Source organism: Camelina sativa, chromosome 12, assembly GCF_030686135.1.
Source record: "Camelina sativa cultivar CO46 ecotype springtype chromosome 12, ASM3068613v1".
Taxonomy (NCBI): Eukaryota; Viridiplantae; Streptophyta; class Magnoliopsida; order Brassicales; family Brassicaceae; genus Camelina; species Camelina sativa.
In genome coordinates this window covers 38,474,482-38,495,792 of record NC_141891.1, presented here as the reverse complement: position 1 = coordinate 38,495,792, position 21,311 = coordinate 38,474,482, and the positions used below count along the sequence as shown (strand labels likewise).

General features: G+C 35.9%; 3 protein-coding genes across 3 annotated transcripts; 1 reads left to right on the top strand and 2 right to left on the bottom strand.

Moving 5' to 3' along the window:
* Positions 1 to 7,780: 7,780 nt before the first annotated feature.
* Positions 7,781 to 8,841, bottom strand: LOC147933301 (uncharacterized). The gene is made up of 3 exons (XM_087477931.1): positions 8,512 to 8,841; positions 8,203 to 8,304; positions 7,781 to 8,091 (listed from the first exon to the last, which is right to left on the bottom strand). The coding sequence occupies exons 1-3, from the start codon at positions 8,804 to 8,806 to the stop codon at positions 7,883 to 7,885; spliced, it is 606 nt and encodes a 201-aa protein (XP_087334057.1). The 5' UTR covers positions 8,807 to 8,841; the 3' UTR covers positions 7,781 to 7,882.
* Positions 8,842 to 9,903: 1,062 nt separating this feature from the next.
* On the bottom strand, positions 9,904 to 10,721 carry LOC104732726 (uncharacterized). The gene is made up of 2 exons (XM_010452306.3): positions 10,435 to 10,721; positions 9,904 to 10,344 (listed from the first exon to the last, which is right to left on the bottom strand). The coding sequence occupies exons 1-2, from the start codon at positions 10,575 to 10,577 to the stop codon at positions 10,032 to 10,034; spliced, it is 456 nt and encodes a 151-aa protein (XP_010450608.1). The 5' UTR covers positions 10,578 to 10,721; the 3' UTR covers positions 9,904 to 10,031.
* A 3,240-nt stretch (positions 10,722 to 13,961) lies between these two features.
* Positions 13,962 to 16,422, top strand: LOC104732725 (S-adenosyl-L-methionine-dependent uroporphyrinogen III methyltransferase, chloroplastic). Its single transcript, XM_087479402.1, has 6 exons — positions 13,962 to 14,301; positions 14,601 to 15,167; positions 15,257 to 15,334; positions 15,427 to 15,496; positions 15,651 to 15,928; positions 16,028 to 16,422. The coding sequence occupies exons 2-6, from the start codon at positions 14,622 to 14,624 to the stop codon at positions 16,175 to 16,177; spliced, it is 1,122 nt and encodes a 373-aa protein (XP_087335528.1). The 5' UTR covers positions 13,962 to 14,301; positions 14,601 to 14,621; the 3' UTR covers positions 16,178 to 16,422.
* The last annotated feature ends 4,889 nt before the right edge of the window (positions 16,423 to 21,311 follow it).

Below are 21,311 nucleotides of genomic sequence, written 5' to 3'. Positions count from 1 at the left end.
CAAAACTCCAGCCGCATTTGGTCTCAATATGATTGGGTTGACCATCCTTGTTGATTTGGCTGCTTTTGTGTTCTCACGCTCTAGTTGTCCTAACTCTTGGTTTGTAAGCTTCACAACCGGACCAGTAGGATTTTTCCTGGTGCTAGGCTTAGGCATGTACCTGAAACACACAAGAGAAAAGAAACAAAAGCGTGTGAGTAAACAGAAAAAGAAAAATTTAGACAAAATCAAAGATTTTAATCTAATGGTGAATCAAAAGAGTCCCCGGCAACGGCGCCAAAATTTGATATGCTCAAATTTACCCTAGAGCTACTCTCTCAAATTAAGAGATCAATTGTAGTACTTAGGAATCGAATCCACAAGAACTCTAGATTCACACAATAGATTTAATAATCTTTTAATTATGCTAAACATAAATTGTAATTTAAATAGCAATGCAAAACAGAAAATAAGAGAGTTGTAAAATTCAGAAGGATTAAACGCTAGGCCTATGGAAATTCTCAGGAAATCATGGAAAACAGACTTAGCCTTTGCTTACCCGGGTTCGATCCCCGGCAACGCCGCCAAAATTTGATATGCTCAAATTTACCCTAGAGCTACTTTCTCAAATTAAGAGATCAATTGTAGTACTTAGGGATCGAATCCACAAGAATTCTAGATTCACACAATAGATTTAATAATCTTTTAATTATGCTAAACAGAAATTGTAATTTAAATAGCAATGCAAAACAGAAAATAAGAGAGTTGTAAAGTCATATACACGTATCTAGTCAAACTCTCCTCGAGTGTGTTCGCCCTAGCCACCATTAGCAAGCCGCCACGGGAGTCTCTTCCTTCCGGCGCCGGAGTTGCCATGGCTCGCCGGCGTCGGATCCTGTCCTCCCTCTGCTATTTCGTTCATCTCCCAGCAAATCTAATCTCGTTTCAGTTTCTTTGCTGGTTCGAACCGTATTTCCGGTTCTGTTACCGGCGCTACTTCCGCCGTGACTGGTCGCGTCTCTCCGTCGCTGCCGTTCTGCTTCACTCGAGAACCCTTCTCTCCCTTTTGGCTGCTTGCCTCCTCCTGGCGATGTCTTTGGTTGGTTCTGCTAACCCGCTCAAGGCTGAATCTGAGATCTTGTCGGTGAGATTTTGGAGAACCTTCCTCTCTCGATCTGTTGTCTTCCATCTTCTGGCAGTGTCTTCAACTGCTCCTATCCTGAGGGTTCAGTCTTTTGGTCTATCGGATCCCCTATCTCGCAGTTCATACATCGATCTCTTCTCCGCCTCTCTGGCCATCCCGAAGATCCAGACAAATCTAATGGTATCAAGTGTTGAGTTCTTTGCCGTTCCTTCAGGCAAGTGCTGCCGTGATGAATCTCCCCGCGGTTTCCTCAGCTGCCCCTCCCAACAGAGCATCGGATACTTCTCCTGCTCTCTTTTGCCAACCGCCTCTAACCTCCGGTTCCAGTCCTTTTTCCTTTCGGAGTTCCCCCTTCGCGTATTATCCAGCGACCTCATCTCCGCCTCTTGTGCCCACCCGAAGAACCAGGCTAACCTCATGGTCTCAACTGGTGTGTTTGTCGTCGTTCCTCCCGGCAGCCGCCGCTGCGATACATCTCCTCGCGGAATCTCCTGCTTCCACTCCCAACAGAGCACCGGATACTTCTCCTGCTCTTCCGTACCTGTTTCGGATAGTTCCCCGTCAGGTCCTCTTTGCAGTCAGTCCAGAATCACTTTTGTTGGTTCAGACTCCGCCCATCTGTGGTGGTGCTTATTTACCGGAACCTCCTCCAGCGTTTCTGCAGGTTACCTTCAACCTAGAGTCACTGTTGATGGATCGAAATTCAGTTCAAAGTCACAGTGTTTGGTGACTATCGTATTACCAGTTGAGCTTTTTGTGTTGTATGCATCTTCTCTCATGGGTGTTCTTGTGATAGTTTGTTTCGACACATCTCCTGGTTCCCTATCAAGCTTTGTCAAGTTTGTGTCTCTATGTTTAATCTCTGCTTGTTCTTTTGCTTTAATTTCAAAGTTTGCTATTTGGGCATGTTCGAATATGCTTTATCCCTTTGTATTTTGCTAAGTTTGAATGAAGAGTTTGGGTACACAAAAAAAAAAAAAAAGAGTTGTAAAATTCAGAAATATTAAACGCTAGGCCTAGAAAAATTCTCAGGAAATCATGAAAAATCAGATCAATTAATTAAACAAGCAGGATGCAACAATTAAGCACCGTTCTTGAACTCTAAACACAATTGTAAAATAAATCAGTTCTCACTGCAAATATTATCTAAGTTTTAAAACCCAAAAATTCAAATTTCTTTGCAAAATTCAAGTTAAAAACCAGCAATAAAATCAAGTTTAGATAAGTTCACAAAATCACTAATTCAAATCTCTTTGTAAAAAGTAATTTTGCTCACCAAAGGTTTTTATCAGGGAAATCAATTATATTCTCATATCAATCAATAATCCTAAGATCTAAATCCAGATGACTAATCAAAGATCTAGCATTAAAAACAACCTATGGTGAAGAACAAGAAAGATAATGAATCCTAAATTAACATATCTAATAATCCATGAAATCCCTAATGAGAAACCCTAAACCTAACAACCAGATCTACTCAGACATAATCAATGAAAAGAAAAACATCTTCTGAATAATTTGCATTAAGAAAGAGATTAAATATGAAGTAAAGGAGTTCTGAATCTTCTCTGAAGGAGTTTTGATTCTTTTCTTCAAAAGTTCTCTAAAATCTCTCACAGGGTTTTGCTCTCAAAAGTTGCAGGGAAAAATAAAGCTTAGGTCTAAACAATGACCATAATAATCCTATTTATATTCTTAAACACGTCCAGGGACTAATGATGCAAATATGGAAAACTTTGGGACAGCTTTGTAAATCTTCAAAACTTGTGGGAAAACTTCCAATTTCTTCTTTTGGACACTGCATCGACCGATGCTGATGCTGTATCGATCGATGCATCCTCTGAATTCGCCTCCCAACTTCTTAGCTCAGCCTCAATGCTTGATTAAGCTCCAAATCTTCCTATTTAGCTCCATTATCCTATAAAGACTCAAAAGACTCCAAAAAAACAAAAATGTACAAGTTCTCCAAAAAACTAAAAGCATTGAAACCGCAAATCAAGCAGTTGAGTCGTGATCGGTTAGGCAATCTACAAAAACGAGCTAAAGAGGCCTTCGCACACCTCTGTTCTTGTCAGACTGCGACGCTGCAGAGTCCAACCGACCAGTCTATGCAGAGAGAAGCAGCAGCTTACTATAGGTGGTTGTTTGTAGTAGATTTGGAGGAGAAATTTCTAAAACAAAAATCAAAACTACACTGGCTTAAGGTAGGCGATGGGAACAATAAGGTGTTTCACCGTGCTGCTAAAGCCCGTGAAGCACGTAATGCGATTAAGGAGATTCATTGCTTGGATGGTAGCATTGTAGACACACAAGAGACAATTAAGCAGGAGGCAGAGCGTTTTTTCCGTGAGTTTTTGGGATATAAGATGCCTAACTACCAAGCAATCGATGAAGCAAAGCTCTCGAATCTGTTACCATACCGGTGCTCAGAAACGGATCAGACTATGTTGGTAAAGGATGTCACAGAGGTTGAGATACGAGATGTCTTATTCTCTATGCCAAGGGATAAGAGTCCGGGTCCAGACGGTTATACTGTGGAGTTTCTTAAGGCGACTTGGCCGATAATCAAAAGTGATTTTGTTACCTCGGTTCAGTCCTTTTTCAAGTTTGGTTTCTTACCAAAAGGAGTCAATACAACTATTCTAGCTCTTATTCCCAAGAAGAAAGTGGTGACAGAGATGAAGGACTACAGGCCTATATCCTGTTGCAATGTGACTTATAAGGTGATCTCAAAACTGCTTGCTAATAGACTCAAAACATTACTACCTGCATTCATATCTCCTAACCAGTCTGCTTTCGTCAAGGATAGGCTGTTAATGGAGAATGTCTTGTTGGCCTCGGAGATTGTTGCTGATTATCATAAAGACACTGTGTCACCGCGATGCTCAATTAAAATTGATATCTCTAAGGCTTTCGACTCTGTTCAATGGCCTTTTTTGCTCAGTATCTTCCGCACTCTGCATTTTCCGACACAATTTGTTAAGTGGATAGAGCTTTGTGTTACCACTGCTTCATTCTCAGTCCAAGTGAACGGTGAGTTATCCGGTCTATTCAGGAGTGCAAGAGGTTTGAGACACGGATGCTCTTTGTCTCCTTATCTCTTTGTGATGTGTATGCAAGTTTTGTCTGCTTTGTTGGATAAAGAGGCTGACGGAAGACGTATTGGATACCACCCCCGATGCAAGAATATCCGTTTAACACATTTGTGTTTCGCGGACGACTTACTTGTGTTTACAGATGGACTTAAGACGTCTATTGAGGGCATTCTTCAGACTTTCAATCATTTTGCAGGCGTGTCAGGATTGAATATTAGTCTCGAAAAGTCTACACTGTATATGGCTGGAGTTACAGCCACGGACCAAGCAGAGATTCTTCAATCATTCCCATTTGCCTCAGGAACTCTCCCAGTAAGCTACCTTGGTTTGCCCTTCCTCACCAAGCGTATGACAATCTCTGATTATACACCACTTCTTGAACGCATCAGAGATAAATTTAGCAGCTGGACAGGGCGATATTTGTCCTTTGCGGGATGCTTACAGCTCATAAGTTCAGTCATACAGAGCCTAACAAACTTCTGGATGTCAGCTTTCCGCCTCCCAACAGCTTGCACGAAGGAGATAGACAGTATGTGTTCTGCGTTTTTGTGGTCGGGTCCATCTCTCAACACAAAGAAGGCTAAGGTTCACTGGTCTGATGTCTGTTTGCCGAAGGAAGAGGGTGGACTGGGGTTGTGTTCAACAAATAAGGTGAGTTGCTTGAAGCTCATCTGGAGACTACTGGCGTCAAAGTCACTATGGGTGGATTGGCTGCGAGCTTACCTACATAATAGAGGTTCTTTTTGGTCTATCAAGTCCACCACAGTCTCTGGTTCCTGGATGTGGAGAAAGCTGCTAAAGTACCGTGCTTTAGCGGCGACTTTTGTTAGATGCGAGGTTAAGAACGGCGAGGGTATCTAATTTTGGTTTGACAACTGGTCAACGATGGGCCGTTTACTTGATGTTGCAGGCCCTCGGGGTACAATAGATATGGGTATCAGCCTCCACGCCACTGTCGCAGAAGCTATCACTCATCACCAACGCCACCATCGAGTTGACCACCTGAATCAGTTAGAAGAGGCTCTAATGACTATACGAAACAGAGGACTATCTGAAGCAGAGGATGTAGTCCTTTGGCGGGGGAAGGGAGATCAGTTTAAGAACAGGTTCAGCACCAAAGAGACTTGGGAACAGACACGGATAACCAGACAGAAGCAGCAATGGGCAGCGGGTGTTTGGTTCTCTCAGTGCACTCCAAAGTTCTCGTTTATAGTGTGGTTAGCAGCTCTCAATCGCCTGACAACGGGTGATCGCATGCTCTCTTGGAACTCACGGATTGACGCCACTTGCTCCTTTTGCTCTGCAACACAAGAAACTCGAGGTCATTTGTTTTTCGAATGCTCTTATTCTTCAGCGGTCTGGACAGGCCTCATCTCAAAGTTACTTCAGACCAAATTCTCTACAGACTGGGATTGTAATCTGCATCTCCTCGTCGATAAAACTTTGGGATCTAACACCATGTTCCTTCTACACTACGCTTTCCAGACCTCCGTCTACTCTCTCTGGCAAGAGCGGAATCGACGTCGGCATGGAGAACAACCAGTTCCCGCAGCTCAGCTCATTAAAACTCTCGACAGACAGGTTCGCAATAGGCTGCTCTCGCTTCCACCAGGCGGGAAATACACTTGCTCCATGGAGAAATGGCTTGGATCACGTTAATGCACTAGTTCGTTAAAGAAAACCTTCAGATTTCTGTTCAAAAAACATTTAACTTCATGCTGCACTTGATGTAAACACTACTTTTTTTGGAATAAATTTTACATTTTATTCAAAAAAAAAAAAAAAAGACTCAAAAGACTCTAAAAATACCAAAAAGACTATAGATAAGACTTATATCATGGCTAAAAACACCTAAAAACCATGATATATCACCTAACAAGCATATCTACTCAGACATAATTGTAAGAACACAAATTATGAATAAAATAGATAGCATTAAGAGATTAAAAGTAGAAGAAAATGAGTTATGAATCTTCTCTGAAAGAGTCTTGATTCTTCTCTCCAAAAACTCTCTAAAAATCTCTCTGGGTTTTGCTCTCAAAAGTTGCAGGAAAAAATAAAGCTTAGGTCTAAACAATGACCAACAAATTCCTATTTATATTCCTAAACACGTCCAGGGACTAATGATGCAAATATGGAAAACTTTGGGACAGCTTTGTAAATCTTCAAAACTTGAGGGAAAAACTTTCGATTTCGTCTTTGGCCTAGCATCGATCGATGCATATGTTGTGTCGATCGATGCACCCTTCTGAACATGTCTCCCAACTTCGTAGCTCAGCCTCAATGCTTGATTATGCTCCAAATCCTCCTATTTAGCTCTATTAAGCTCCCATCCATGCTAAATCCTATAAAGACTCAAAAGACTCTAACAATACCAAAAATACTCTACAAATAAGACTTATATCATGGCTAAAAACACCTAAAAACCATGATATATCAATTAGCTTCACCACTTTGGATCTTCTGAAACTTTGTCAATGACAGGAAGGTAGAATCAGATACAGGATCACTCTGCAACACCAAAGTTAAGGTGATGAAGGCCATCTTATACAGATGGGTAGTTGGTCTGAACTGACCTGACGCGTAGCTAAGTCCGAAAGTCTCAATGAAAACCCTGTTACCAACAGGGAGCCTAATCGCGTACTTAGTAACCAACTCCTTCTTAACTGATGCATGAATTTTTTTGCCCTACAATGTGTAGATATAAATAATGCATTAGTTGAACCGCGGGAGAATATGTGGATTTGTTTCATTAGCAATAGAATTAGAGAATTTGTTCTTACCAGAGAATCTGAGACAACCAACTCAAGAGATTCACCAGTAGTTTGACGCCATGCATGGAGTACCTTCACTTGTACCCTCCAGGCGGTTTTGTAGGGTCTAACATCTTTTAGGAAGACAAAAGTAGCAGTCATTGGTGATAGAGAAGTGTTTACGGTTTCTTGTGAGTATTGTATGAGTGTGGTTGCTTATGTTAAGTCGGTTTGGCAATGTTACATATTTATAGGATCATGATTAGGTCGAGTAAATGAGATCCGTTTAAAGAGATGAAATATTAGAGTTAGCGAATAATCAGGGAGATAATGAGTACAATTTTGGTTTGATAGAATATTAGTGGAATATGAGATATTTTGGTTGTAAATGCTGTTTCTTTGTTTTGATATTGAAGATATGTTGGATGGTAAAAATATTTCTGAATGAAGAAGATAAAACGGAAATCTCGGCGTCCATCAGATCGAAGGCGAGTTAATCTGTTTAGTGCAGTTTTATGGAAAGATAAGATTGAAATTAAGTTTCCGAATTTGATTTGATTTATATTGTAATTAGTTAATTCAAAAAAGTTAATACAATGGCAGTCTTGTAAATAGATGGCAAGTTTAGGATTTATTTGCTAAATGTACTTGCAAAATGTATATATAGATATGGTTTAAATTTAGTCTTAGGTGGCATGTTTTTATTGGTTAACATTATAGGGGGTGAACAAAGGGGTGAAATCAAGAATTAAAACCAAAAACAATCCACTCACTAATCATGATAAATAAATAAAAAGGAAATAAAGTTGCTTAAACTTGGAAACAGCATTGATGTTCAGTCACATAGAAAATTAAAAAAAAAAAAAAGAGATCAAAGATACAACAAATACTGATATAGCATAGCAAAATACTTAAGCGTCTTCCACAATTTTCTTCTCAACATTGTCCAAATTCTCCAGAGGATCTTCTTTGGTAGCTTCAGCAGGAGGAGGCTCAACGATCTGTGAGCTAGAAGCAACTTCTTTAGCTGGTGCCTTTGCTTTCTTTTTCTTCTTAGGCTTCACAGACTTAACTTCCTCACCAGCTTTTTCAACGATTTCCTTGGTACCAATCCCAGTTTCTACACATTATTATAGAAAACGCCCATGTTACAATACAAACATACATTATTATACGTAAGAAGGGAACAAAATGATCTATTCATTCAACCAAATCAGGAAGTGAAATTTACCGATTTGCATTGGTTCAGAAGTAGCATCAACACGACCTTGCTTCTCAGCAACAGTGGTTTTGTACATTTCATCAGTTGGAAGGTTCTCTGTAGCAGTTGGAGCTAATCAAACGGTTAATACTAAAATATACCAAAACTAATAACATCTTATAATGAAGAAAAATCACTAACTTCAACCATAATCTAATTAATTATTTTCATTCCTTTGGCTATTGTTCCTAAAACGAATTCATCATTATTATGGCTCTCATCCACAAGTTCTAACGTATGTGCAAGCTATATATTTAGAGAGAAAAAAACGAAGGTTACCTTTTGCTGTTGATCCAGTTGTAATAGGTTCAACCTCTCTTTTACCACTCGACGTCTCAACCCCAAGAGCTGGTTTCTTACGACTTTCGTTGGCCGAAGTTTTAGATTTCCTCTTTTTTGATGATTTCTCCTCTGGTCCATGAGTTATCAGAGTAGGAAGAGTCGGAGCAGGGTTTGAAGAAGCAGCAGTTTTAGTCATCGGCAGCTCACCGGCCTTGTCCCCAACAGGCATGACGTCCACAGATAGAAACCAGTCCTTGTTACCGATGGCCTGAAAAGCCTGACTCAGAATCATCGAGTCAGGCAAGTGATAAACTTGCCCTCCCGACTTAACCTATAAAACAAAACCAAGATCCATCCCGTAAGTTGTTGTTTTTTTTCTTTTTTCTTGACACAACAAAAGAAAGAAAGACGTGTGGGGGGGGGGGGGGGGGGGGGGGGTATGAATTAAAAAAAAAAAAAAAAAACAGATTGTTTTACCTTCAAGGCAGAAACCATGATTTTCCCAAGAGTTGGGAAACAAAGTTCGTGGTCCTTGCTAATTTTGTCTGTTCAGATTATAACAGACAAATCAAAGATTAAACATAGATGCATGACATTTGACACAAAAACGAATTTACCAAAATATCGAATAAGAGATAAAAGACCATAAATATATAAAGATAAGAACAGATGTAACCTTTAAAAACCAACACCGAGTCACGTTTATCCAATGGAATGGCGAGATGAGTATCCTTATTAGTGGTAGCGAAAACACATCTTAATGTTGTTTCATCAGCCATAGTATGCAACGGAAATGATGATTATATTAGGGTTTTTTGAAGAAGCTAATTAACAAGAAACGAGGCTCTCTCACTATCTCTCTAGTTTCTATGGACGACATTTATTTATATGCAAGAGTAGCTTTCTTCCTCACAAGTTAAAAAGAAATACCAAAAGCCACTTTTTTTTTCTTTTTTTGGGAAAACGAAACGTCAATAATACTCAATACTCAATACTCAATAGTATTATCTTTTCCTCTCCCGCATCGTTTTGTCGTCCTAATGAGTTTTAAAATTTTAATGGCTCAATTTATTTTTTAATTAATTTTTCTTGTATTTATTTACAGCTTTTATTATCGCTCTTCCTCTCTCCCCACCTTCCCTTGCATGACGGCCGATGTAAATAAATTACTCGTGGCGACTAATCCGTATATTTAATTACTAAACTGTTATTGGGTGGGGAATTGGTGATGCGTGGCCCATCACGTTTGTCCTTAAAGATCGATGAGTTTAGTTTCAAGAACAGAACATCACGTTTACTACTAGATGATCGAATGTTAAGCATAATGAAATCATGCATTTAAAACAAAACAAAAAATGATTTAATAAAAAAACATAAGAACACATGATGTAGTATAATAAAAGAGGGAATCATTTTATTTTAATTGGGGTAATTAAGCGTCGATGTTGAGTTTCGTACATAGAGAAAAAGAAAGAGATGGGAGGTTATTAGCTCCAATGACTATTTGTATGTTGAGTTTAGAAGCGATCAATGATCCTCATAGCAGCATCAGAGAGTTGGGCATATATGTTGATTTGGCTAAATAGCTCCAATGACTCCTCATACAAATACTCATCAAACTTGACACTCTGGAGATTGGACCGACAGCTCCAAGGGTAGCTAAGTGCAAGCATTATCGATCTAGCGGCTTTGTCGTAATCACCGCTTCTCAGATCCGTTTTGGCTTCCGATAGTTTTTTAGGTACCTTCATGGACAAGTCCTGTTTGCAAGCCTTCAAAACTTTCTTAACTTCAGCTTTGTCTTCCTTTGACGATAGTTCCGTTAGGTTGCTACAACAATTCAATACTTGTTACACTATAATCAAAGATTTTAAGGAAACAAAAAAACATATATGGTTATTAGATAGAGAGGACACTTGCTTGATGATGATATTAATTAAGGCGAGAGTCGAGACAGTGTATGACGACTCCGGCGATACCAACAGGGTCAGCATGAACGGAGGTTGGGTCGGATTCAAGACACTGCATGCATGTGGTCGGTGCTTGTGCATTGTGGCATTCATTTATCATCAGATTTTTGTCGGCCCAAATCGGAGAGATGATCACTAGAAGATCATCAAGTTTGATTGTTGTGTTAACTTGATGATCATCATGCCAAATTGCCAATTAAGGAAAATTATTGATTTGATTGTTATGTTATAGTATTTCTTTTGAGGGGTGTGTGAAGTGATATGCGTATTTAAACTAAGAATATGGGACCGTGGTTGGTCACGACTCACGAGCTATCTCTCGTTCATGCATGAGGAGGTATATCGCTCTATTGTCACATACGCAAGTTCAACCTCTATTCAATTTAACCTTTTGTTAACTGACCATTCAAATGTAAGCTGCTCTTCTTATTTTACTACATTTGGTATCAAGCGGGTTAGATAAGTATTTCCCTTGCCAAAAATCAAATGGCCTCAATTCAATGTTATATAGAAAGATGGCAATTTATATAACCTACTAGAATATGAACCGTTCTAGAGCACAAATTGAAATTCATTTTGTTTATTTTGTAACTTTTATTCAAAACATCATATACGTGATTATTTTATTTGTTTTAAAATTATTATTTTTTGGATATAACACTATGCCATGAAATCATATGTTGAACATGACTTATGAAAATAACATCTTTTTTATAAGATCGATCTATTCTAGTAGATCTAGATACTGTGGGTTAAGTTGTGTGATAAGAAAAAAATTTGTTTGTTAATTTTATTTGATTTGTTTAGTGTTTAAAATTATATATTATATTTTGATTGTTAATTCTATGACTTAACCCATAGTTTACGACATATTAATTTTAGGACCAAATATGTAATGTATGTTTGTCAAAATTATCTTGACCGAGAAAGCCTACCAAATAAAATTATTCCAAACTTTAATTTAAACTTGTGCTATAGCAAAAAAACATATTTCTTGAAATTTTTCATATTATTGATCTGTGCTATAACAAATCAAACTAGAGTGTTTATAGTTTTTACCTTTTTGATCCAGCTATCATATATTTATGATATTCTTAAAAATATCAAATTAAACTATTTTAAAATATTACAAATTAAATTATTTAAAAAGTTTATTATAGTATATAAAACTATACAATTCAATAATATAAATATATTAAATTGAATTTAAATATTCAAATTTTGAGCCGTTACTCAGTCAAAATTTTAGTTGAATAGATATTTTTAAAAAAAAATTAAATAAAATTTGGGAGATTTTATTTTATTTCTTCAATCGCCTAACAATATATATGGTTGTGTAAATATATTTATCAAACGTGTTTAATAGAAATTTTTTTTATTAAGGATTTGTTTTTATTGTTTTATTTATCTATATATTTATTTCTTTAAGTTGTATTATTCTTTGGAATATCATCTTTAAGTGTATTCATTGCAAGTAATTAATAATAATGCAGGTAAAGTAATTATTTTAACCCCTAAATCTCGGTATGACTAACGAAGTCAATCTATAAAAACTATTTTGTAATCAACTAATGAATAAAATAATAACTATAACTTTATAACCTATAAGTGTTATATAGTATACCAAAATGAAGTTGTGTATTTACGAAATATTAAATAGAGATGTTTTTTAATTAATTTATATATTACTCTATACAAGCACAACTAGCATGATGATGATATATGGAGGCAATTTAGAATCTCTACCCTAAAAAGTTAAACTAATGTTGTATAGGCACACAACTAAATAGTGTCTAGTGTCTATATACTCTACTAATAGTCTATTATTAGCAGTTGTTGTAGTATTTTATAAAATAGAGAGACTCCACGGTCAGATTTTGATATGCACTTCAGCACTTCGAATGATATTTTTTCGAAGTAGTCATGTGAGTGCCGAACTTACAGCCTGTAAAACAAAACAGAATCGTGAAACCTAAACAATATTATGATGTTACCAAATCTCGCATCGTTTCCAGACCAAAACAAAAATTATCCAAAGTTCACTAAGAAAACGAAATGCAACCGACATTACTCAAAAATAAAAATACAATACAAGGTTTGTTATGTTTTGCATTCCCTACTCGCACTCTTTGACTTCTTCTTCTTCTTCTTCGTGCTGTGGCCATCATCAGTCTCCTCGTCTCCTCCAGCTTTACTTTTCTTTTTCTTCTTCTCTGATTTCTCGTTCTCCTCTGCTGTCTCCATCTTCCTCTTCTCTTTCTTCTTCTTTTTCTCTGACTTGTCCTCTTCCATTGCCACCACCTCTTCTTCTTCTTCTTCACCCTTTGCCTTCTTCTTCTTGCTTTTTTTTGCTGAGACATCCTTTCCTTCATCATCTAAACCAGGAACAGGTAAAACACTGAGTCCACATAATGCTGATTACGAAAAGAAGATTATCTATGATATAGAGATTTTAATACTAGTAATGTCGTACTTATATTTATCTTTTGTAGATCCTCCTAACAAGAAAAGAAAAAAAAAGTAAGTAACAATAGCACAGTGGAGTGGATAATAATAACTACTAGTCAACTAGTTTTGATCGAAATGTGAGCTGTGTCACACACATCGCATCGTAAAGAGTAAAGACTGTTTGCAAACGTATTCTTTTTACCGCGGTCAGTCATTTTGTAAATAACACGTATCAAGTTAAATGTCTACGTCGCGTTGAAGTGACATTCGACGTATCAAATATCATTGAACCGACGTGTCATTGACGTTGAAAATGGACCTGAATAAAATTATGCCCAATAGAAATCTCAAATATATCTAGATCTAAAACTTTAAAAGTCCAATTAAGGCCCAATTAGTCACTGGTCGTGAAACACACAAGTCTTTCCAGTAAGACTCTCCTGCCGCCGTGTGATCTTAACTTTTGAGCTATGAACAAGAAGCAGAATCTGTTAAACCTCTTTTCTTCAATCCAATTAAAATGAAAAGCTTGACTAATGAGTATAAGATGGTATTTATATACAAATACCATCTAATATTATAATGAGATTCTCTCAAGTCTCAAGTCTCAACCAAACCCTTGTTATTAATTAGGCAGTCAATTTATTCATCATTGTCTCTGGAGATTCATGTCTTTGAGTGTTTTTTAGATATGTGGAACACAATTTAGAGAAAATCAGCTGCATCTCTCAATCTACGGGTATGGTTAATGTACCTCACCAAAACCCTCAATAGTGTCCTTATTTATAAATGAATTTTTCTTTTAATATGCGGAACACAAAACGAGTTTGAGGTAAGTGAAGAAGATGAGATTAAATAGAACATTCTGCATATGCTAATAGTAGTACTAGTACTAAATTAGGACTAGAGAGAACAAGTGCTGAGAGAAACTAGATAAAATATTAGAACAAAACTACGGATTTGCCCTCCAGTTGAGTTGCGAGAGTACGAGTCCCCCCTTGAAAGCATCAAAGGGTTAGTAACCCTTTTGAAGAGAAGTGCCCTTTCGTCCTCAGATAAAAGTAACCAAATAATGTCACCAACAAACATAAATACATGTGCCTATTTCCAAAAGCACACAAGTTGGTGTCAACGCTCACTTTGGCGTGTGTTCATTCTTGAATCTTCCCATTTCCTCATCCAAATTCCGACACAACTCTCTCTCTCTCTCTAGCCGCCAATTGTTCTCCACATTACAAAAAAAACTCCTTCATCTCTCTCTGTCTGGTCCGATCTCTCTCTGATGCTCGCAAATCTATCATCTTTTTAATTCATAGTTTCTTCTATTCTGTGCTCGTAATCACAAATCGGCGGCTTCCCCAGCTCCAGGGTATGATTAATTTCTGTGTTTATTGCTCTGCTTCGACACTTCAAACTTCAAAGTCTGTTTCTTTTCTCTCTCTCTGAGGGTTCGGTTCTGAGTTGCGTTGCTATTTTACTTCGAGACTGAGACTTCTCTTTTATCTTTTCTTATTGAGTTATCTGAATCTGATATTGAACTCTTTATCAGAATTAAGGAATATTTTTTGTCAAATTACATCTGGGTTTGTTGATGATGATGTTTTGATGTTGATTGTTGATGATGATATGATGATGATGATGCTAATTATGGATCTAAATCTTGTGCAGGCGTGTGTTGTTGGTTATTAAATGGCTCTTGTCCAGAGGATTCCAGTTTCCTCTTCTAGTGTTCGGAATTGGCAACAAGCCAGGACCAATAATTTGAGTCCTGTTTGTTGTTTACATTACAAGACTGCGTCTTCTTCTTCTTCTTCTTCTTCGCCGTTTACAGAGAAGCACTCTGTGGAGAGGTACCAGAGGGATCAATGGCTGTACAAGGCGGTTGAACCCACCCCGCCATCGACTCCATCTCCATCGCCGTTTGAAGATGAAGTCTTTGTTAGGGAAAACGACATTGCATCGCAGCTGCCTGAGCTGAAGAAGCTCTTGTCTGTGCTGAGAGAGAAGAGAGTTAAAGGCTGCAAAGGTGGTGATTGTGGACCAGGAGATGTGTATCTCGTGGGGACAGGACCAGGAGATCCTGAGCTTCTGACTCTTAAAGCTGTCAGAGTTATTCAAAGTGCTGATCTTTTGCTTTACGACAGGCTTGTCTCCAATGATGTCTTGGAGTTGGTTGCTCCTGATGCTAGGCTTCTTTATGTCGGCAAAACCGCTGGTTATCATAGCAGAACTCAGGTAATGCCCTAAGTCCTTGTCTTATGGATTGGTTAGCTGGATCATATTGTCACAGATAAAGATCATTAAGCCTTATGATGTTGTTGCAGGAGGAGATTCATGAACTACTCCTAAGTTTTGCTGAAGCTGGTGCCACTGTTGTCAGGCTTAAAGGTGGAGATCCTCTGGTAAGCTTATATATCTGTTTCTCGTACTCTCTATAATTTCCTATATGGCTCCTTTTAAAATGCGTTTGTAACTTCTATTTGGATAATTTCAGGTCTTTGGACGGGGTGGGGAAGAAATGGACTTTCTACAACAGCAAGGGATTCGAGTTCAAGTTATCCCAGGTAATGTTGTTAATCTTGTCACTCTGTTCCAATCTAAGCAACTGCTTTTGATTTTCTGATTAATGTGGATGTTGCATTCTTTGGGAACTCAATATGGTTGTGGTGACTGAACTGGTTAATCTTACTGGAAGTTTGCAATTATAAATGGTTGCAGGGATTACTGCGGCATCGGGGATAGCAGCAGAGTTGGGGATTCCATTAACACATCGAGGTGTTGCAACTAGTGTGAGGTTCCTCACTGGTCATTCTAGGAAAGGAGGGACCGACCCTTTGTTTGTTGCAGAGAATGCAGCTGACCCGGACACAACACTTGTCGTTTATATGGGTTTGGGAACGTTACCTTCTCTAGCGCAAAAACTGATGGACCATGGTCTCCCTTGTGATACACCAGCTGTTGCGGTTGAACGTGGAACAACTCCTCTACAGCGTACGGTAAGCAACCAAACCATATACTCTCTTCTCTGTGATTTCCAGCGCGTCTGTTTGTTACTGTGAGAGTGCGTTTTCTCAAGGCTTTGGGATGTTGTGCAGGTTTTTGCTGAGCTTAAAGATTTTGCAACTGAGATTCAGTCAGCTGGATTGGTGTCACCAACGCTCATCATCATAGGGAAAGTCGTCGAGCTCTCGCCTTTATGGCCACATTGCACGAAAGAATCATCCTGCCTTGTAGAGACCCGTTAGATGCTTTCATCGAGATTACTGTGAAATTTTAGGAGCTATGAAGGTTGAGAGATGTAATAAACAAAAGGAAAGCTGATATTTTCTCGTGTCCGTGTCCTTCGATTAATTTGGGCTATGCCAATGTAATAAACAAAGGCTTCAAACAGAGCCAATATAACGTTGGGGTAAAATTTAGGAAAAGCCAAGTTGCGCCTAAATTTTTCACTAGTTCATTTATTAATGATTAATGTTTTTGGGAAGAAAAAGATTAGAGAATAAATCAACAACAAGATCACAATTCATAACCAAAGTTTACACATTCTATACTTGATTAAAAAAGGGTTAACATAGTTCTCTAAGAATCTAAAAGCTAGAACAACAAAAGCTGGAATTAAAGGAAAGAAAAGTTAGAGCAGAAAAGCTCCAAAAAATGAGATAAAACACGAAGTTACCAAAGTCCAAAAGAGCAGAAATGCAGTTGTTTCAGGCCTCAGATCGTTGTCAAAGGTAGAATTTTCGGTATGAGAAAGAGATTGTGTGAATCAAAAGGGCATTAATTAGATAGATATTAAAGACTTTTAATTGTAAGGTGAAGGTGATGTGTAATGTACAACAATTTACCCGTGGTACACCACATGCCAATTTTTTATTTTATTTTTATAAAATCAATTAATTGAGTTAGTTTATTGAAATGAATGTTTTTCTTTGGTAGTTTATATAGATGTTACACTGTTATATACTGTATATGATTTGTTGTATTTTCTAAATTTAAATATATATGGTATGGTATATTTGTGGTTGAATATCAATTTCTATACTTATAGTTTGACTTATATATAACTATATAAGGACCCGCCCGATGTGCGGGTTTAAAGTTTTGTAAATAAAATTAAATTTAACAAAAATATATTAAAATTTGTTGTATATAATATATAAATTTTATTTTTGCTATAATATATTAATTTATACCCATTTACAAATCTTTTATGTATGTTACCATTAAAAACGTATTTTTTACACCTAAATATACTATATGTTACAAATATATTCTTTACCACCACCTAGAAAATGTATGTATAAACACATTAAGCCAACTATTATGTATTTTTACTTTCACTTTTGCATAGTTTTTTTTCATTAATAGAATTATCGGCTCAAAAAACATTTCGAATAAAAAAATATATTACATAGTATACTAATCAATGATATATCATTACAATAGTGTATGACCAACCATGGAAAGAACCTCGGCTTTGCCTTCCTCCATTATGGAGAGAATCTTGCGTCCAACCTCCTCCACCATGGAGAAAACCTTGGCTCCACCTTCCTCTCTTGGGGAGATAATCTTGCGTCCAACCTTCTCCACCTTCCTCCCTTGGAGTGATAACCTTGCGTCGAACCTCCTCCACCATAAAGAGAACCTCGGATCTGCCCTCCTCATGTGTGGAGAGAACATGTTCACTTCTTTTAGCTATCTCAAAATGGTTTGCTCCGACAACCAAAGAAACTAAAGACTCTTTTCTAACGTCACAAAATCTTTTGATAGTAACTAATGTTAAATTTTCCAATATATTTGTGGAAGTGTCTTTAACACACCATGATGTAACTCAAAAAATATTTCGAATAAAAAATATATTACATAGTATACTAATCAATGATGTATCATCACAATAATGTATGATCACCATAGAGAAAACATCGGCTCCGCCCTCCTCCCTTATGGATAGAACCTTGCGTCCAACCTCCTCCACCATGGAGAGAACCTTGGCTCTGCCTTCTCCCTTGGGGAGATAACCTTGCGTCCAACTTCCCGAAGGTCACCCATCTTGAAGTTCTCTTAGGACCCTTGACCGAAAAGATAAATGCATTTTGCTGACATAGGTGGCCAAATCAATTCTTTTAAATCTTTCTGCAAACCAGTGTCTCACAGTCTTTGAACTCCTATGGATCTATCAACAACAATTTATGTTTTTTCTAATCTAACGATCAATGTTTGTTGTAAGCTTGTGTTTAATTTGCCTATTTTATCCATCCATTAGGTTGGTGATCTTATACTTGTTATCTTTCTTTGGGATTAAATGAATAATGGTAACAATTATGTTTGCGAAAAAAAGGGTTTATGACCAACCAATCAATGTTGAGAAATTAGAAGAAAATTAATTTGATATAATTAAAGAAATAATAGAAAATTAGAAGCACGGTAATATATGAATCCCAAATAATTCAAAGATAAAAATATATTAAACAAAGCAATATAAAAATACTACAATAAATTTTAAAATATAGTATTAGGAAAAGACGCATATATTAATCTTTTTTTGGGTCAACATATTAATCTTACCTATTCCCAACTGAAAAAGGAGAAAGTAGGAGAAAATTTTGGTTTTAAAAAATAAGAAAAATTTACCATCCCATTAAAAAAAATTTCTAATTTAACAAAGTTGAAAGCAGTTTTTTTGAATAAAGTATTTTGTTAGATGAAAAATATGAGACGATTGATGTTTATATAGAAGTGAGTATTTTCAAAATTTAGAATTAATAATTAACAGTATATTTTCCTTAATCCTTATTTCTATTTTTTTTGTAGAATTAATAACTTAAAATTAAAAATAAGTAAATAATATTATAATTTCGAATTTCATGAAATATATATATGTATATATAATCTCCTTATAATTATTTTAAAAAATTGTAATTTTTTCTAATTTTTGTAATTTTTGATAATTATCTTTTTATATTATTAATATTTTTAAAACAAATATTTTTTTTTTGTTGTAATCAAATTCTTCCGATTAAATATTAACTTTTATATATGTCAAAATCTCATATTGATAATTTAACACATGTCAAAATCTTGTTAATGGCTAACTTTCAAAACCCAATTTTATATAATAAGATATTAAATTTTATTAGATTATCTTTTAAGTTATCAGTTTTAATGTTTGAGAAATAAACTTAGTAACAAATAACAATACTCTAATTATTATTAAAATAAATATTAGTGGTGTTAAGAAAATACAGTAATAAAATGATGATTTCACCATAGCTTTATATTTTTTTAATACTTATAATAATTACTGGTCTATAAGACTATAACCCGTCATATGATAGTTGCTAAAAATATGTATAGTATCTGCATTTTTTAGTTAAGTTTAAATTTATCAATTATAATATTTAAAAATATTAAAAGTTTAAAATTTATTATATTGTTCGAATTTAAAAGAATATTTGACATAACTATATAGTTTAACTTATATATATAGTATTTAATTTTCTAAGAATAGTGTTTGACAACATTGGGTATTATTGTCAATATAATACATTTTAAACTCTAGGTTATTATATTGGTATAAAGTATAAACGATCATGTCAATAAGAATTATATTCTTTTTATCATTTTCATCATCTATAGTAGATAAACATTTATAGTTATGAGAAAACATAAAATTAATCAAATATAATTCGCATGAATGAAAAACACAAAAACAACAACAAAAACATGAAAACTAAGCCTTCTCCAATTTTGTTTAGATTCTGCTTCTTCATGTATTATGAACATATATTTTAACAAATACATAAACAATAATTACTCAAAACTGTACAAGAAAATCTCAACCTTCTCTAATTTATTTTGATTCATTTTTTTCATGTATTCAGAACATATATTTTAACAAACCATACTATTTGTGAAAGTATTAAAGCTTTAAACATAAATGTAAAATAAACAAAAATTACTCAAAACTGTAAAAGAAAGAACATGGTGGATTCACAATTAGGATTCTTTATTTGATATTTAGTTTGGTGACTTATGTGGTCGTTGTGAATGACATATATATATAGTGTGTGAGATGATGATAGGATTTTAGTTTTGTGAGTTGTTTAAAATTTTTGATTCACAAGTTTAGAATATATTGTAAATTCTTCTTTTTCTCCACTTCCTCTTTCTTCTTCTTTTTCTCTTCTTCATCCACTTCACTGAGGATATCTCACAGTTTTGCACTCACAATTTTGACACCTTCAAAGTGAAAAGAGATCTCTTTTCTCCCAACCCAAACCTCTACTTCCCTACCGTCACTTAGCCCAAACATGAAAAGGGTATCATCCTCGCTCACATTATCATGTTTATACCTAGGATAGAGCTCCTCCATGGCAAAATGGCAGTATGACCTCCATTCAGACGTGCTTTGATAGTGGTTAAACATCTTATCTTCAAGAGGGATATGAATCTTCAAGTTCTTAAAAAACTTCTCAGCTTTTTTAATAACCTCCTTCTTTGCTTTCTCATCAAGCTCTTTGGTTGATTCATCTTTCTTTGCCCTCACTTCCTATTCTTTCTTTGCTTCCTCCTCACTCACGACATCTTCCATTTCACTCACTACTTCATCTTCCTTCTTTGCTTCCTCATCTTCCTTCTTTGCTTCCACATCATCCATCACTTCATCTTCCTTTGCACTCACCTTTTCTTCTTTCTTTGATTTGATGATGACCTTGGGAGAAAGAGAAGTGTCTTGACCTTATGAGAAAAAGGATTTTTGTTCACCTTGTGGGAAAGAGAATTTTTGATGACTTTTTGGGAAAAAAAGGTTTGGCATCATTTGAATGCTTAGAGGAAATGCTACCGAGAAAAGCCATGGAGCTATGAGAAACTAAAAAAAAAAAGAGAAGAAGAAGAAGACAAGAAGAATCAATTAATCACCAAAGAAGAAAGAAGAGAAAATTAAAAAACCAAAGATCAAGTTTTCTTTTGTCATTGTTCAAAATTTGTACGTACCCTTCTGATTTTTGGTCAAACACGTTAGATACCTCTATAACTTGACAATGTTATTCGTTTGCCCATACAATTATACTGATCACAAACCACTTAACAAAGATTCTTTGGAGAAACGTTATGTGAGGTGAAAAGATGATGATGCAAAATGAATGATGAGGTATGATTAGAAAGAAAAGAAGATTTTAAAACCAAGCTTTATCGAGTTATTCCTTTTGTCATTGTTCAAAATTTTATTCTTCACTGGGTTCTACTAGTGAACCAAAAATTCTGATCACAAAATCACTTAACTATTACTCCTTCCATTTCATAATATAAGATGTTTAGAGAAGATTTTTTGTTTCATAATATAGGGATGTTTTCAAGTTTCTATGTAGCTTTTAGATT